Source organism: Pomacea canaliculata, linkage group LG1 (genome assembly GCF_003073045.1).
Source record: "Pomacea canaliculata isolate SZHN2017 linkage group LG1, ASM307304v1, whole genome shotgun sequence".
NCBI classification, from domain to species: Eukaryota; Metazoa; Mollusca; class Gastropoda; order Architaenioglossa; family Ampullariidae; genus Pomacea; species Pomacea canaliculata.
In genome coordinates this window covers 41,264,539-41,283,758 of record NC_037590.1, presented here as the reverse complement: position 1 = coordinate 41,283,758, position 19,220 = coordinate 41,264,539, and the positions used below count along the sequence as shown (strand labels likewise).

The window sequence follows — 19,220 nt, the reverse complement described above, 5'->3', positions numbered from 1 at the left end:
CAGTAGAAACTGTTTTGTGAATTTATACATGAGTGGGTGTTCTATATAATAGGGATAAATTTATAACCTGAAAAAATTTAAGACAACTTTAGACAAAAAATTAGTTCTGTATCATAAATCAGTAGTGACACACTGAAATGCCAGTTCAAGTAGGGCCTGAACTTTAGTAACTTTGTTTCTTCTTTAAATATCAGCCTGTACAAATATTTTTCAATTACACAACCAATATTTTAAAGTTGCTCTTTTGATGGTAAATTTTTAAAGTCAGGAAATTAAAGATGTGCTACTAAACTTTAAGTGTATGTGTGAACATCGACATTAGAAAGACTAAAGTAAGCAAGACTGATTGTCACCTGCACTCTACAGTGCCTTTCAGACGAGGAAGACTACTAAATAAAAACCATGACAACAATTTAAATTTTAAAATAAATATAATTTGAAGTAAAAGAAATCCAAATTTCCCAACCCACAGTCCGAACGCTTTTTTTTAAAAACAATTTTTTAACACATAAAACCTCTAATGTTCTTTGACTGTTCAATCCCTTCCCCCCCAAAGTCTCTAGTTGAAAATGACACCAAGTCTCCACTTGAATATAACACAAAGTTTCCACTTCTAAGAAACACAAATATATCCAATTGAAAGTAACACAAAGTTTCCACTGACACCGATGCTCCTCCTGAAGTTATTTCTAATTTAGCGCTGGTTGGTGAACACCAGGCGGATAAGATGAATAAGCAAAGATCAAACAACAAAAGTGAAAAAAAAAACCACAAAAGCCTGGAAAGAAAAAATAACCAGTCTTTAAACAAATGGCAAGTTCAAAACTTAATTATTTTTAACCATATCCATAAAATATACACTAATATATCACACTCATCCAGTACAGAAATTTCCCCATTCTTCAAACATTAAACACAGGCTCACCGAGAATCAACCTCCACTGGCAGCTGTTCATGCATGGCTCGCTCTAGCACTTAAGGCCGTCCACTGGCATAGTTTAGTTTATTCCTTGTTGCTCCTTTGAGGAGCATAAGGCTGCAACAACACCTCCGGACCCGGTTTTGGGCAGCCCCCTTCAGTTGGGCCCATGTGGTTCCAATGTCCTTTGCCTCGCTCTCTACTGTTCTTTGTCTGCTTCAGTCTCACAACTCTCCTCTTCCCCTAAGGGTTTCAGTCAAGTGCCTGTTTGGCAATGGTGTCAGCTGGTTTGTGCAGGGTGTGTCCTATCCAGCCCCATTTGCGCAGTTTGATGTCCTGGCTAGTGGCATTCTGGTTGGTTCTTTTCCAGGGGCAGCTGTTGGAGATCTTTTCAGGCCATCTTATTCCCAGGATATGGCGTAGGCATCGGTTAATAAAGGTCTGGAGCTTGTTGGTATTTGTCACTCTCCAGGTTCCAGAACCGTACAGTAGGACTGCTTTCACATTAGTGTTGAAGATCCGGGTCTTCCTGCTGAAGGATAATGCTCGGGAGTTCCGGATGGGGCGTAGGCTGTTGAAAGCATGCCTGGCTTTGTTGATGCGGCTTTTGATATCATCATCCGCTCCACCTTCCTTGTTGACTATGCTCCCCAGATACGTGAAGCGGTCTGTTTCTTGGATGTTCTCTCCTTGAAGATGGATTGGGAGTTCCTGCTTGTTGTGGAGTCCACTGGCATAGTACCTCTTTAAAAGCCAGTACACAAGCCCCTTTAATTACCCTGGTGGTCTCTGGTTTGAGAACATCAGCAATTCAGAAATTCCTGACCCACTTAATTGTGGGTGATTTTATATCCCATTTATAGTTATCACATGACAAATGAAGAGGGATATCAGCATCTCATTATGTAAATCATGACATCATCGGAAAAATCTTGAAGCTAACGGTCTCTGTGTAGCCACATTTGTGTCACTTGTTCACTTTACTGCAATTATTATGCTTTCTTGTCTCTGGACCCCTCATTTTTACCATTTGTTTGAGCTTCAGTTCCTATCATGCTGAGTTAACTAGTTGCAATGATGGAATGGTCTTCAACAGGGTAAAACTAAACTGTCTCATGATGAACTAGTCCCAACATCCCCATGACAAACTAACAGTAAAAAGGTTGTGACCTTCAAGGAATGGGTATGCAAGATGATCAGAGGTGTTGTAATCACTGCTGTCCTCAAGCAGATTACACTCTCAATACCGCCATCATCCACACCAACATGTTATTGTGTATGCGAAATACACTAAATTGCTAATAATGATGATCCAATTCACTTTGAACCCCCACTGTACATCCCCAATAATAGACTTAATGCAATTTAGTGTAACAAGAAATTATTATTCAAGAGTTTTTGCACAGCAAATGACAAAAGATATTGTTACTCAAAATCCCAATTATGGCTTGTTTTCTAGGGGTTCCGTTTACAATTCCCTATTGCTAATCCAAGTATCATGAATCTCTAATTAAGTTTAACCATCACACACAATACGCTACACTTGTCCGACACGCACGAATGTCTCTTGCCACATGGAAAACCCTCTGATGTTCTTGACGTAAGGAATCTGTTGATATACCATCACTGATCGTTGTTTCCCTTCCCACGAGACACGTTCGTTGCATCACCCAGGGCTTCTGCTTACGCAAAAAATTGCATACAGTACGCATTAAAAGTTCGGAGGACCCCTTCAATTTTCGTCAATGGGGTCCCCTTCAAATTTGGGCAAAGAAAAGGGACCCCTCAAAAATCTGAAGAATTTAGCCTTAGCAGAAGCCCTGCATCACCATATATCTCTCTTGTCACCTCTAGGCCGTAACTGCTGTCTAGAGCTTAACAGCGCTTAATGAAGGACCAACATTTTTCAACCAGCTTTAAGTCTCTGTCACTTGTGACCAAACAGCCACTGGTGTGATGAAGCATCGAGCACTCTGTACCAGAGTTGGTCTTATGCATCTCAGAGTAGGGCTGTGCCAGAATAGTCACAATTCCAAAGACTAATTATACTTTCAGCTGAGGAGCTGAACATACCTCTACTACATGTCAATATAGGTATTTATCCTATATATCAGAGGACAGTGCAGTAGCTTGTCAGTTTCATTAGGTTCTTCGAATACGTGTGATTCTTGACTTCTCTGTGTCCTATCACAGACCATCTTTGGAACTGTATCATCTTCATGTAAAGGCCTGCCACTAATACCTGCTTCTTGGCTTCCACAAGATACAGTTTGACCAGCACTGGGTACTGAATCTGTTTCAGTCAAAGAATCTATGGCTGACGAGACCGGAATTGGAATTGGAAAAGGAATTTGATTTCCTAGCATGTCAAGATGAACTTCTTCGCTAGTATTCAAATGACTGATTGATCCATTGCTTTCACCACCATGATGAAGCAGAGAATTATTGAAAGATTCAATGTCAGGAGAAACTTCTTCACTGTCATTCATCTGATTGATTGTTTCATCACTTTCGCCACCATGATTCAAGTTCACACAATGCCCATTCTGAAGCAGAGAATTATTGTAAAATTCAATAAATATAAGCAGCCAGTCATAAATTTGTATTGCTTTGAAAATTATAATAAAATTAGAAAATATAAAGATGCTGACAGACATTCTTTAATGTAAAAACAAAAATTCATGGTAAAAGAATCATTGCAGTCCCCCAAAGTTTTCTGTGTCGTAAACATCCAAGATTATGGAAATATTTTAGTCTTTACTTTTACTTATCAAGTAGACTAAGTATAAATGAATTTCTGAGACATCTTTATGTTTCTTTATACATCTCAACCTAGCCTGGCCAACTTTCTCTAACACATCTTCCTTATATAACTTCACACAAATAAGCTTTTGTTCATACGAAGATCTTTTAAATACTGCAAATGTGGTAAACTGCGTGAAATAGTTTTTCTTAAAAAAAATGCAGTTTAATATTAATGCAGGAGCCTTTCTACAAAAAAAAAACCCCCATAAAAATGCAAATTAAAAAAGAATAAAACTGTGGATTGTAATAAAAATGAAAAATCATAAAAACATTTCCTAAAACAATTTTTAAAAGTTTACCTGATTAGGACATGCTGAAATGTGTACATTTCTCGCCCTTCCTATGTATATTAGGGGTCTGTTGTTAATACTTTCTGTTTGAAGATAAAATTTTAAATCCATGTACTTTATTCATAAAACATAATGAACATATTATTAGCCATGACAATCATTACATACTCAATAAAATTATAACAAGTTGTTCCATAACTAATAATTCTTGTAAAAATAATTTTGTTAAAAACTTTTAAAAGTGTCCAACATCCTTACTGTTTGACATTCCAGAGTGTAGTCCATAGAAAAAGGAACCAAATCTACATAACTTAGCTTAAAGCAACGTACCTAGCATCTTGTCGTGGCTGTCTTGACTTGCAGTAGACTCACCTGACAAATGAGTAAGGCCATTTTATTTTTTTTTTAATCATTATTTGAGAATGGTAAATGATACTGAGATAAAGGTCATGCTTCAAGCATTTCATGTAGGTTTTGTGTAGCCAAGACAACTGAACTGCTCCAGAGGAAACTCACTTTAGTTCGCATAGAATTTTGGTTTACAAATGTATTTCTATTACCACTTAATTCCACTATTTTCTGTGACCTTAGTACAGAAATATATTTTTTTTCAAAAGGAGTGAAGGATATGCAGATATATGTGCATCTTTTAAAAGAATATGCTATGGCCTAAATGTGTATAATTGTTATAATCCAGACTGATGTACATTTTTATGTTTTTAAAATTTTTTTTTCTGTGGCCAAAACTGTCGTTTGAAGGGGTCATATATGAAAAAGAGAGGTGATCACACTGTCAGCAAAAGCTTATCAACAGCAGCCTTCCACTTTGAGGGCACAATGACAGAAGTCATAGAAATTTCTAAGTGTATAATTTTGGTGATGATGATGATGATGATGATGATGTCGTTTTATAATGCGCCAGTTTCCGCATCGCAGAGATACGCTCAATGCGCAGTGACCCAGCAGCCACCAAACTGCAGGTCAAATGATCAAGTTTAAACAAGTTGAAACAAGTGGGTCTTAAGTTTTTTCTTAAAAGATGCAAGACTATCAGACTCCTTGGTCGAGAGGGGAAGCGAGTTCCACAGAAGCGGGGCTACATTTGAGAAGGATCTGAAACCCACTGTCTTTTTGTTTGTATTCCCTGTCTGAACATTTGGTCGCCTTAGTCTGAATTGGGCTGCTGAACGAAGGTTCCGCTGAGGTTGGTGACGGTGAATGAGATCTTGTAGATATGCAGGCGCAAGGTCATGAAGACAGCCATATGTCAAGGTTAACAATTTGTGGTCGATTCTTTTCTCCACAGGAAGCCAATGTAGGTCACATAATACGGGAGTAATGTGGTCAGATTTTTCTTTCGTGCAACTATCCTAGCAGCCGTATTTAGCATTCGCTGAAGCCTCAACAACTCACTCTTTGAAATTCCCCAGAGGCAGCTGTTTGCATAGTCTAATTTTGAACAGATGAGGGGCACAGCAACTGCATTTTCAGTCTTCTTATTGAGAATGGGTCGGAGTCGTCCAAGTGTGCGGATGTGGAAATAACATGCCTTGACCACAGAACTGACATGATCAGACATAGTAAGAAGATTGTCGACATAGAGGCCAAGGTTCCGTACGGAGCTGGAGAGGGGGATTCTAGCTTGACCCACTTGGATGGAGTCTAAAGAGACTTTGCTAAGGCTAAGCTTGGAACCACATAGCATCGCCTCTGTCTTCTCGTCATTAAGCTTGAGTTTATTCCTTAGCATCCATGACTTTACCTCTAAACAACAACTCTTCTACTGCACAGACTGCCTCACGCACCGACTCACTGTCTGTACTGAATGAACAATAGAGTTCAGTGTCATCTGCAAACATCTTACGGTTCACACTATGCTTCTCAATGAGGGGACCAGCTGAGATGTGTAAATAGAAAATAGAACCGGGCCCAAAACAGAGCCCTGCAGGACACCGCACAGCAATGGAACTGTCACTGAAGAAGCTTGATTGACCATCACTCTTTGTGTGCGGTCACTGAGGTAGGAATGGAACCACTGCAAGGCGGAACCGCCAATGCCCACCTCCATCTGGAGACGAGTTAGTAGAGTGGTGTGATCAATGACATCGAAGGCTGCACTCAGATCAAGGAGGACCACAAGAGTCACTTTCCCTGCATCCGCACTGCACAGAAGATCGTTCATAAGACGCAGAAAGGCTGTCTCACAGCTGTGCTTGGGTCTATACGCCGACTGGAATTTATCCAACAAGCTGTAGCGGTTCAGGTGGAATGTCAACTGGTGAGCAACTACACGCTCCACAAGTTTCGAAACAAATAGCAAATTCGACACAGGTCTATAGTTTTTACACGAGCTAGGGTCCAAGTTGTGCTTCTTTAAGACAGGCTTGATCACAGCTGTTTTAAATTGTCTGGGTACAGAGGCAGAGAAAAGGCTAGCATTGACTATGCGAACTATTACAGGAAGCAGAATGTCAAGGTGCTGGAGAACAACACTAGTGGGAATAGGATCATCCACAGACGTGGTTGGGCTACAACGCCTAACTAATTTCAGTAGTTCATCTTCTGTCACTGGTTGAAAGTTAGAGAGGGCGTGCCACAAAACGAGTCACTGGTTTGCTCCACAGTATCAACCGAGTCACTGAAGCTGTCTATTATGGTCTTTATCTTGTCTTCAAAGTAAGCACTTAATGTACTGGCAGCGGTCTGGTCATCCATCTCTGGAAGAACAGGCGCCGTCGCATCTTTACCCAGGAGACCATTCACAACTGAGAACATCTTGCGGGAATCAGAAACTGCAGAGCCCAGAATGTTCATAACATACCGCGAAATAGCTTTGACAATGATGGCTGAACACTGGCTCCTTGTATGGCGATAAATCTGACTATCCACCTCCAGTCTACTCTTGCGCCATTTGCGCTCTGCCTGACGCCTGACCTTCTTGGCTTGGCGTACCTCTGGAGTAAACCACGCGGTATCAGGACGCTCAGTAATGCACCTCTTTTTCTCAGGTGCAAACTTGTCAAGAAGAGTAGTCAGGGTGCTGTTGTACAGAGCCACAAGCTCATCCACATTGTCAGGAGGGGAGACCAGATCAGAACGCTGAAGTTCAGTATGAAAAGAATCAGAGTCCATGCCCCGTACATTTCTAGTGTACACAGTCTTTCTCAGTAAGCCAGGCCTTGACATGATGGTAGTAAACAACACAAGAAAATGATCCGAAAGTTGCAGGTCTTCCACAACAATAGACCTAACAGTGTGATGGCCGGGTCTCGCAATAACCTAGTCCAAGGTGTGACCCTTACTGTACAGTGGGTAGGGGAGTTGACATGTTGAACAAGATCAAGGGAATCCAACAGCTGACAAAGTCTCTTAGTGTCAGGGTCAGATGGCACATCAAAATGAATATTCACATCTCCAAGAATTAACAAGTATTTGTTGGCAGCAGCTAGGTTGGAGACCATGGGAATGAACTCTTCACAGAATGCTGAATTAGTCACTTTGTTGTTTCTAGAGAAAGGAGAGTGATACAAAAGCAAGACATGAAACGTCAGTGAACCACGAGTGAGAGTGAAACTGAGTGACACCAAAGGCCTCAGAAGCACGGATTTCTTGTATACAGCGGCAATGCCACCACCACATCTATCTCCAGACCTGGGATTGTGAATGAACGAGTATCCCACGGGAGTGATTTGCTTGATAACAAGTTCATCTCCAGCCTACGTCTCAATGAGCAACAGAGCGGTCCGGTGGCGCAACGGTTAGCGCTTGTCACCAATACAGTGAAGGTTGGCTGCCCAGAGTTCATTTCTCGTCTCGGGCACGCTGTTCTTTCTCTGCACGTGGCATCTGTTTACAGGGCTGGCTGCCTTGCCGTAATATAGCCTCAGTTGCTGGCACGGCGTAAAACACCAATTTCCCCCCCCCCCTCAGTGAGCAACAGCAAATCCAGTGACTTGTCAATAATCACATCGTGAATGTCCACGGCCTTCCTAATGACCGACTGGGCGTTGAGAAGGCCACATAACAGTTGAGTCTGAACTATCTGACTCTCGGACAAACTTGTAATATCTAGCATAAAAGCAAGGTGGCTGATTTGGAGACGAATGAATTGAAATTAAAGAAATATTTTTTAGAAGTTTTGCTGGTAAGCATAATGAACAGAGAAGAATGCAGTTTTTGCACCCTTAACTAGATTGGTAATATTTTATTAACAGCTTCTGAATAGTTTTGATGGGTTGTGAGTCTAGTCTTGACATATCTGATCATGATCTGCTCCTCAAAAAAAATTAGAACTTTACAAGCTTAGTAACTGCTCCATCCAATTTCTTAAATCCTTTCTCTCAAACAGAACTCAGAGGTTTACTGTTAAAAACCAAATGTCGAATCCCAAAAGCTTTTGCAAAGTCTACGAAAAAGGATGGGTTTGTTTTTTATTTTGCTAGAGCACTAGCAACAAATGGTGTGACAAATTCAACTCTGCTTTATTTATAAGATTTCCAATACTTACGAGTTTTGAGACAACAAGGATACAACCATTTCGCTAGTAGGCCACCATTGCATACCTGCGAGTCTGAAGTGCAAGAAAAAGATTAAAGCAATTATCTCCCTTTCTGCAACATTCCCACCAAATCAACACGTTTAGAAATCACTTGGATTATTTAAATATATAAAAGTTGATTATATGGAATAAGTAGCAGCATCGATATATTAAATCTTAAGATATTTTCTGGTACACAATTAAGAAAAAAGGAAGGAAAATGCAGCTAAACCATTCTAAGATTATTTTTCAAAAGTTCCCATTCCAGTATTTTTATAATACTGCAAGTATGAAATCAGAACAAACTTTTCTGCTGCTACTAAATCCATAACATGGATTATTATAAAGCCTTTCTACAGGCAGAAACAGCTTTCACAAACCTGTTTGGCCTTCAGGGTTTGAGTTTCTGCGTCTTCGATAGCAGTAGATGCCAAATGCTGCTGCAGATGCTAAAAAAGATTTAATAAAATAAGATTCTAACATATACTAATTATAAATACAAAACAGATTTTAAAACTATAACACCAAGAAACAAAAGGGATTCACCATTCTAGTCTTTAACTTATACCTTTAACTTAAGATTTTAAAATTTTGTACTGTCCATGCAGTGTTATCCTCTTTGTCTCTTTTATTAGATTTTCACTTTCACACATGCACATACACATATATACAATGAGCACACACACACACATGCAAACATATTATACTAAAAAAATGTCAGTAATTATACTGCTGTAAAAGATATCAATCTAAATTTAAAGGTAGAAATCCTGTAATAGTAATATTCTGAGAAATTTTTGCCTGTGTAAGTGATACTAATGTAACAGGTATCTGGTGTAAAGGATAATGGCTTGATATATAATGAGAATACTGAAAATTACCAATAATAATCCCCCCTGCTATAACAGAAGCAATTTTCCAAAAAGTACTAAGTCCTGGTTCTGAAACACAAAAACTTTGTGTTAATATACTTAAACATTTGAAAATCCACTGTAATGTATTTTTAAAAAGACTGAGTTCATTCCATTACAAGAAAGTATGATACATATTCCCACAGTCTAAGCAAACAGCCCTCACATCCTCTCAGCTTTGAAGTACAAGCCTTTATAAACACTGACTCACTGAGGTCAAAGTCTTGATTTTTAGGAGAGTAGAAATATATTTATGCTGTAAATCCAGCACCTCCTAAGCTTTTGGCACGGCCTGCAAACCCTTCTAACTACAAGAAAAAAATTATGCCCACTGAGATTTCCACACTTTCTAATAGCATGAATGAGTTCTATGGTCACTTTGATCAAAACAACACACCAGTAACAGCCATAGCCCCTACATCTTCTCTGCAGTCTCCCTTTGTTATACATGAGCTCAATAACCACACTTTATTCAGGCAACAAGACAGCAGAAAGGATGCAGGCCCTGATGGTATCTGCTCCACACTGGGGCACTGAGCTGACTAGCCCTCTTTTGACTTCACAGATGTCTCCAATACATCCAACTTTCTGTCATTCCACACTGTTTCAAATCATCAGTCATCATCCTTGACCCCAAGAAGTCTGTGGTGATGTCACTAAATGATTACAGATCCATCACCTTGCCCTTTGTCATGTTATGGAACAACTTGCTCTCTGACAAACTGGACTTTCTCCAGTTTTCACATCAGGCCAGTCAGTTGGTGGATGATGGTTTCATGCTAGCTCTTCATGTCATTCTTCAGCACCTTAAATCTCCTGGTTGCTACATCTGCCTTCTTTTTGTAGATTATAATACAGCTTTACCTTCAACACCATTATTCCACAGAAGCTCCTGACTTTTGAGTTCTCCTAGTCAATCTACTTTTGGATCATCAAATACCTCTTGCACCACCCTCAAAAGAATCAGAGTCAATAAACACTTATCCAACATCTTGGTGATCATCACACATACATCCAAAGGTTACAGCCTCTCTCTCTTCCTGTCTCTTCACCAACAAGTGTCTCATCTTACAGATCCATTCTGAAGGTGAAGGTTGCTGACAACACCATCTTCAAGGATCTCATTATGAGCAACAAGTCTGCCTACCACCAAAAATGATCACCCTGTAGAAGGGTGCAATGACAACAGTCTTTGCCTAAATGTTTCTGAGACTAAAGAATGAAAGTCGACTTCTGCAGGAGAAGAAGTCATATGGAACAGAGAAAGTAAACCAAGTTCCTGGGTACCATCATCTTGAAAGACCTCAGCTGAGACACCAAAGCAGAGTTTATTATCAAGAAGCTCCAACAATGACTATACTTCCTACATCAGCTGAAAAAGTTAGGCCTCAGGAAGGTCCAGCATTACTGGATGGTGATCGAGAAAATACTGACATTCTCAAATCCCTGTCTGGTAGAACAGGCAGAACCACCCAAAGCAGAAAGTCTTATCTCAAGCGGGTGGTTCATGTGTATAGCAGGACTATTGACTGCGACCTGACCACCATAGTTTGTACAGGGCATGTTTCCCAGTATAGGTTGTGCAGGGCATGTACGATCATGGGCAACAATGGTCATCATGTCAATTTTGCACATAATCTAACTATAAATAAAACTGTTGCATACATGAAAAAGTGATGCGCATACACTTAAGTGGATCACAAAAAGCCTTTTTCTTTCCAGAAAAAGTCAAAAACTGGAATAAAAATAATTAGACCAAAAGTGATATTACAGTTAACAAAACTGAATGACAGGAATATAAATGTAAATCCCTAAATTCTTTTAGATATGCACTTTTCAATGTATTTCTGATGGCACTATATAACTTTAACTGCAGTCTTCTTTTTAGTTACAAACATTGATGTGAATGTGAAGTATAAAAAATGTTTTAATTAGCAGTCTCATTTTGATAAAGTTACTTATAAACTCACCTGGCAAAGTTTCATTTGTTGAAGGGCTGGGTGTAGGGCTTAAACAAATAGAATATTTAGTTTAGAAAAAGCACATTTTGATTTAGTTAGACATACATACAAGGAAAAGCAGAAAAAGAAAATATACAATGTTATTCATAGGTACATAACATAAAAATATCTATGCATATATACCAGCCGTGACAAGTTTGTAATATAGAACCAATCTATAAATGGTTTACAAGCCATATATGACAAGGTGACCAAATGTTACTTAATAAATAGGATAAATCACATAGATGGAAAGCAACTTAAAACATTGTCTGTCGCTTTGTGTTAAATGAACATGTTTTGTGTTTAGAATTAAAGCACTAACATTTTGTAAGTTAAAAACTGTGATTTGATAATAAATTTGACAAAACATGATAACAGTGAAATATTTGGGGCTTGGATGAGATGGTAAAAACATTTGAAACTGGGGAGAGGGAGTCTACTGCAAAACATTGTAAAACAAAAGTCCATAAACAATATTGAATAAACATCAAGACATTATATTATATAATAATTAAATGGTGCACTACAAGGCCAGGTTAAAAAGCTGAAATCAAGAATATAATCTTGGTTTTGTCTTGATTTTTCATAAAGCAATTCCCTAGGACCTATACATTTTTCATTCTTCAATTCACTGCAGTGAACATATTATTTTGCAGTGCATTCAGCTACAGTGTTTCAAACGCCACCTAAGCAAAGATTTAAGATTTTAAAACAATATTCAAGTGAATTATACTAAATCTTTTCTTTTAGCGCAAATCTTAATTTGGAGCTCAAACTGGGTCATAAATTATAACGATTCAAAGTTAAAGTGCCATCATGCATATGCTTGCAACCTGTGAAATTCAAACCAAACAGAAAATGACAAACATAAACATCTCCTATAGGGACTTACAGCATGAGTTACAGGCATGATAATTCTTTTTTACTGTCTGTAAGAAAAAATAAAACCAACAGGGATGTTTAACAATGATAATGTAACTTAAATTGTAAGATCTTCAAATTATACTGCAATCCACAGCACTCTATGCCGAAAGTGTCATTGCGGTAACGTTACACATGCCATGATCCCACTCTGCAAATATTTTCCATTTGACATGTCAAACAATCATTCATGATGTGGCTATTACCCATAAACAGCCTGGACAAACTAGGACTGCAATTTATGCTAACAATATAAGCAGTAAGTTATATGCTGAAACCCTTAGGCACCAGATAATATTCAAATCTTACAACAGCAGACTTCAAAGTTTCAAAAGGTGAATAAATATGTGGTATGGCAGAATACAGAAAACCATGCTACATCAAAAAATGTGCTAATACTTACATTGTAGGAGAACTACATGAGCCATCTGAAAAAAGAATATTTTAATGATGATTATTAGTTTATTTGGTGACATCACAAAGAAACCTACTTTCTTATACACATGCTCATCATCAGTGGCGGCGTTAGGGGGTGGCAAATGGGGCGGCCGCCCCAGGCCCCGCTCTCGAAGGGGCCCCGCGCTTTAGCCCCGAGGTCATCTTTATGACTTATTGCTAGCTGTGTTAAACAAGTTGTGACCAAAAAAAATTGACGTTCAGAAAACACTTCTAAGTTCAAATTACTGAAGCCATGTCTTCACGTTAAACCCGACAATAATAACAAGCAGTTTATTCAGTTGTCGTCACAATATTATTTCGCTATAAGAAAAAACCGCTACTGTCACAAACGGTGGGAAAGGTAACGAACAATTAAAACACTAAATTCATTCGTTATTTCGCGAAATACATCCAGCCTATCTAACTGTATATAAATCAGTGCTTCCGGCATCACATCAATAAGGATGTTGATACAGGTTCTCCATTACCCCGGCCCCGCGCGGATGGTCGGCCCCAGGCCCAGCGTGTTCTTAACGGTTCCTAACGCCGCCTCTGCTCATCATCATAGGCATCTTGTGGGTCTGATGGTGCTTTTGTTTTAGTGATATTCATGTTGCCAGTTTCATTCTCTAGAGTATTTCTACATTCCTTATGAAATCACTCTGTTTACAGGGCTGCTGCTTTGCCGTGATATAGCCTTAGTTGCTGGCTCAGCGTAAAACATCAATATTCCCCTCTTATGAAATCGCCAATATTTAACTGATATATGCTACACAAAAGCATAAGATATCCCCCTAACAGATGTCCTACAAATAATCCAAAACTTAAAAAAAAAATAGTCTTATGTTTGAATGTTAAATTCCTTGGCGTATACCATGAGCGTTACTCAGGTTCAGAATTTTATGTAATATGTTTAACCCTAAGCAGTACTTAAGCTTAATATTGCATCTGGGGGCAAAACAGTTACCCTGAGTGATGCTCTGGGTTGACTATTTTTGCATAAAATTCAAAGTAACGTGTACTTAGAGTTAACATCAAGGAGGTTAAAGGTATTCTATTGCCATATGGTCTAGGATGGTGAGAAAGATCAACAGCTTACAATAATTTGTCTTGATATCTTGCTAAAATCATTTGATGATAATGATGATGATATGAACCACATGTGATTAATTTTGTGGGAAAAAATACAGTGAAAGCACACTGAGATAACATAACCATAATAATAATTCTAATACTCCTGGATCTTATTTCTCAATCTCTCTATGACATACCTGTTTACAAGGCTGTATATTTTCTCCAGATATTCTAGTTTCTACCCTCCATCCCTCTCCCATCATAGTGCAAAATCACCTATAGGTGGAGGCACTTTCCCCTGAACCAACCAATTAACCAACCTTCATTTATTGATGTTCCATTTGGGCAGCCAATGTGTTTGCAGTAACACACATCATTGTTTGTAAAACAATCACACTCTTTTGGGGAAGGTGTGTGAGACTGAGAGCACTTGCACATTGTGTCCTGCTCCTGTGTTCCTGCTTTGCACAATGTCTTTTCATATGGCACACAAGTACTATGAGGTGAACACATTGAATATGTATACTGACTGGATATAAGTTCATTCTTTTGGTAAGATCCTTCTGGACAATCCAAGCATATCACCTGTCCATTTTCAATGACTGGGTGAGCACCTGTTTAAAAAAAAGTCTATCTCAACTTCAAAAGAAACTTTTTGAACTGTTTGCAAGCACAAATACGCAGATTCCATTACAGCTTTTGACTTTCTACTTCTGACTACATGCTTTCGGCTTTACAGCGTTTCTTTTAGTACCTTAAAATTTCCTACAAAAAAAAAAATTCTGTTTTTGACAATTCGCAACAAGTCTTTTAAAAGAGTAAAATTCTAAAGCATTTTCTCATTGTATTTAACATCATGAGTATAATTGTAGGAAATCTTTTCGTTAAATTTATACATGTACTACTTACAGCCAAGCATAATAAAAATGTGACTATTAACCAGAGAAATACGACATGACCACATAATAAACAAGTTTTAAGAAATCTAGTAGTTCTCTCAAACCTAAAATTTGCAGTTGGCTAAGATCACATCGATATAGAGAAATTCACTATAATTTACAGTTTAGAGTATAACACATGCAAGTAACATAAACAGTGAAATAAATTGTGCTCCTTTTCCATTCCCCTCCAAAGGTGTACAGTGCAGCTCCTCTAAACATATAAAACTTAACGTTTTGTGATGAATTGTTACGTACTGCTATTGAGAACACCTTAAGAAATTATAAGAGCTAAAGCCAGTTTGTTTGCCCTAATTCAATACAAGTGATTCAAAACAATGCATTCATTCTAAATTCACATAAGGTTCAGCATAGCAAATTAATATTATCAAGATTTAATTTATTAGGCATATTTCTGAACTAATGCATTAAATGGAGTCTGTTATGCAGGGAAGCTGATAGTTCAGTAGTTAGAACTGAGAAGTGCGCTGGTTCAATGCCAGTGTAGTGTAGCTCAGTTTCAATCCAGCTGGTGAGAATGGGTACCTGACTCCAAACATGGTTAGATCTCTAACACCTCACACCCTAACAGCTGGACAAAGGTCATCGGAAAACCTTTACCTATTTTACCTTACCTTTCAGTTATGCTACAATCAAGAACTGCTAAATTTTTTATAATGTTTGTCTGAGTGCTGGTAAACTGAGAAGTAGGGTAACTTGTATATAGCTCAAAAAGCAGACTGCTGTGTATGGCAGATGAGAATGGATAGAAATTAGAACTATTGTCAGTGAGACATAATTTTACCTTTTTTGCAAACTTTGTCACGAAAGCAGCCATGAGCTTCCCTCTTCCCATCCTCATTATCCTGACAATGATATTTTTTACCTTCTTCACAGCGAGAATTTCTTGCTTTCCAGGTTTCATCATTAAAGACTGGACATTTCTCTTCTATGGTGTATGTCCTGTAACATTACACAATGTCTTCATTCTGTGTTCCTTCAAATATCAAGGTTTTTTTTTAAGATAAATTATATTGATATTTAAAACGCATTTGTTTGAATGATGAATAGGAAGAACTTGAATTTCTCTAAAATTGTGACACACATCAAGATTCATAAGTTTGAACAAATGCAAATATATTTCTGTACAAGATATTAATATATGTAATGATAATTTTTAAAATGTACACATTCATCGCTCTTCACAAGAGATATGCTAGGAGCACTAATTAATTATAACTATAGCTGAACTGATCAGCTTTTTAAAAGGCTAACAACAACCTGTGGTTGAGCCATCAATTATAGTCATGGCTCCTAAGACCCCTAGCACCAAAATTAAAAGTTCCCAAGGAGTTCACTAAAGTTCTGGCTCTTGCTCATCGGGTGCACTATCTTGTCTAAGACTTCATGTAGTGTTCTTTTTTCCTTCCATGTCAGGGACCTAGACCAAGTACTAGGACTGAACACGTGCGAGGGCGAAAGGGTATGATGGACGTTTCCTGAATGCGTGTCCTTTAGATGTTTTTAAAACAAAACAAAAAAAGAATGAGAGGTGTGATTGGACAGGGAGAGATGAGTCAGCAATGAGAGACTGTGGGGAGAAAGAGCAAAGGGTGAGAGGAGGTGAAATTGGATGCTTAATTGTGGGGAGAGGTATTGTGTTTTGGGAGTTGGAAGCGACAAGTCAGTGCCGAGACAGTGTACTAGCAGAGAAGAGCAAGGGATTCAGAGAGAGGTGGACGCTTGTTTAGGAGTAGAGACCCATTGCCTAGACACTGTACTACTTCGCTAGTGGGTAAGAGATCGAGTAAATTTTGTGTGTGTGTGGTTTTGTTAGTCGAACTGTCGATCATTGCCAGTTAAGACAGTGAACTTTCATAGTAAATTCAGTGGATTTTTTTTTTTATTGTGAAAGAAGAGCCATTGTGTTAGTGACTGTGTTTTTTGATTAAATTTATTTTATATTATCTTAGGCAGACTCGTACAGGCGAATCATTTTTTTTTTTTAATTAGAGTGAAAAAGCGCGCAATTTTCCGGCTCCGCTGGTGTGCTGGAAAGAGTGTAAACGAGAGGCCCTAGCGGTGTCGTGACAATCTACTACACACCCGCACTTAGCCAATCTTGAAATCCAAAAAGACCGTGCTTTTTGCATAAAGTGTGTTCTATTTGGTGTGTCATTCAGCTCCATGTCGGATGGCTTTTTACTCTCATCGTGTGCGCCCTGTGTTTCACAACTATTTGGTATGCAATTTTACTGTGTGTGAGATGACACAAGCTTGATTTGCCTAAGGAATATTTCAAGGCAAAGTTGATATCAACAGTGACCATATCCACATCAACATCTTATCAAACCTTTACTTGAAGTTGACAATAATATGTAGCATATCGCATGATACGAGTAATGTATGCATTAGTTTTTTACCTACATCAGCTATCGGACCTTAAGGTTGCCAAACTCTTCCAGGTGCATGTCAGTGGCCCATCGTGCTCTGAGAGTTAAATACATGTACTTCAGTCTCTCAGTGTAGGACATTTCCTACATATTCTCCTAACACTTTTATAGCACGTCGATCTCTGAATGGTTCAGAACCTACATATATGAGAACAGCAAGATAACCAAGACGCATGAAGACCTATGAAAAACTGTTCATATGTACATTTCTCACCTTATTGCTGAAGGCAAGGACAGAACGGCCACAAAGGTACACCAAAATAAGAGCCTGCTGGTCATATTGTGTTGAATCACGTCTGCCTGTTGTGTAATAATAGCGATGCAATCAGAGTATAGTCGTGGACGGGTGGAAATTCTTCCTAAATTTCTATATTGTTAACGGTTAACTTACATCAAGGATGTCACAAAAACTTTATTACTACGACTGCGAATTCAACATCATGATACTTTCCGAAGATTCGACATGACGTACTGCAAGACTGGTGCGCAGTCGATGCATGGTGCATGGTGATTCATTTGTTTTAAAAAAAAAAAAACTACCACAAGAAAGCGATTTAAATATTGTTTAATTTTACCATGAAATTGTTCTAAAAAATTGTTGAAAAAATATTTAAGTTAAGTGATATAATTTAGGTATTATTACGATCGAGTAAAAAAAAAAAGTAGGGGAATCCCCAGGAAACCCACTTGACCGCTTTACGTCGTTGAAAACGACCGTCGAATCGTCCAAAAGATTATAAACAAAAGACCTCTTTTAAATAAATAACGTATATTCCAGTATCTTTCACCTTTGTTTTTTTATTATAAAATATAAATGTAAATAGCACGAATTTCACTCTCTCTTAGAGATAGGTCTGAAACGGTCGACGCTAAAAATAGTCAACGGGAAAATCCTTTCGGCAAAATTAAAGATCGGGGTGGGAACATCTATTCATGGTCCAGTTGCACGACACATTTCTAATTTTAAAAAACACTTAGGCCTTAAATTTAGATAGGTTTTATAGAAATGCATTGCCCGATAAAAGTTTTAAACTGTTTAAATAATAGTGTCTTAAAGACTGCCGTTTATAATCATATATATTCTCACCAATTAATCTATTGCTGACATACGTACGTACGTAATCGCCAGGAATATCTGCGCATTTCGGCCGTGGGCTGTTTGGAAGATATTCGACTGTAGCTCAATCCAGATCGTATTTGTTTTTACTTTCTTCGTTCAAATATGTTACTGCGTGGGTAGCACCAAACAAAAATACGAATGGCAGTGGTCAGTGAATGCTTTAAACAGACACGTACACTAATATCGTACGTCCTAACACAACTTTCATGAATCACAAACTCGATTGCGAACTTGTCCAGGAAGATGGGGAAACCATTGCGCAATTCGTTAGTCGCTTGACGTTGAAAAGCGATCGATGGCCGGTAGGTGCAACTTCATGACGCCGATTCGCACATACTCATTGTATGGAAGAGATCCAATCTGCCCACCTAGAGGTAAAGTATGCCAATGATGTGGAGGAGCGGCACATTTTGAAAGAAGTGCAAATCGAGAAAAAATGTCGAGCAGGGCATAAATCCCAAGGGAAAGTCGACAGCAGCACATGCAACAACAGCAAAGTACGCCATCAGTGACAAGGACAGCGAGCTCGTCATCCTGTATGTCAGCTAAAAGAAAGGAGAAATGTTGTCTGAGACAGTGAATACGAGGGTCGTGAAAGAACTGGTGTGTTTACGACGGCAGCTTCAAGAAAGAAAATGAATGTGATTCCTGTGTTAATAGGTGGAGTTAAAACTGACACTGTTATTGATTCAGGCTGTGATACCAACTATATAGTAACATATGTTACTATCCACTGGCTTTGTGTCACTTATGTCTAGATTACAATAGGGTCAAATACCTAACCCCCTAAACACATCACTAATCCCTCTCC

General features: G+C 38.5%; 1 protein-coding gene across 3 annotated transcripts; it reads right to left on the bottom strand.

Annotated features, from left to right (window-relative positions):
- Nucleotides 1–1,516: 1,516 nt before the first annotated feature.
- LOC112574344 lies at nt 1,517–19,220 on the bottom strand. Of its 3 annotated transcripts, none has more exons than XM_025255371.1 (12): nt 18,408–19,220; nt 17,504–17,589; nt 15,642–15,799; nt 14,219–14,512; nt 12,790–12,814; nt 11,433–11,470; nt 9,433–9,492; nt 8,932–9,000; nt 8,522–8,584; nt 4,345–4,386; nt 4,024–4,097; nt 1,517–3,465 (listed from the first exon to the last, which is right to left on the bottom strand). In XM_025255371.1, the coding sequence occupies exons 2-12, from the start codon at nt 17,566–17,568 to the stop codon at nt 2,998–3,000; spliced, it is 1,356 nt and encodes a 451-aa protein (XP_025111156.1). In that variant the 5' UTR covers nt 17,569–17,589; nt 18,408–19,220; the 3' UTR covers nt 1,517–2,997. The 3 variants fall into 3 exon arrangements, with proteins under 3 accessions (XP_025111156.1, XP_025111149.1, XP_025111161.1); XM_025255364.1 differs by lacking the exon at nt 18,408–19,220 and adding an exon at nt 17,762–17,797; XM_025255376.1 differs by lacking the exon at nt 18,408–19,220 and adding an exon at nt 17,681–17,789.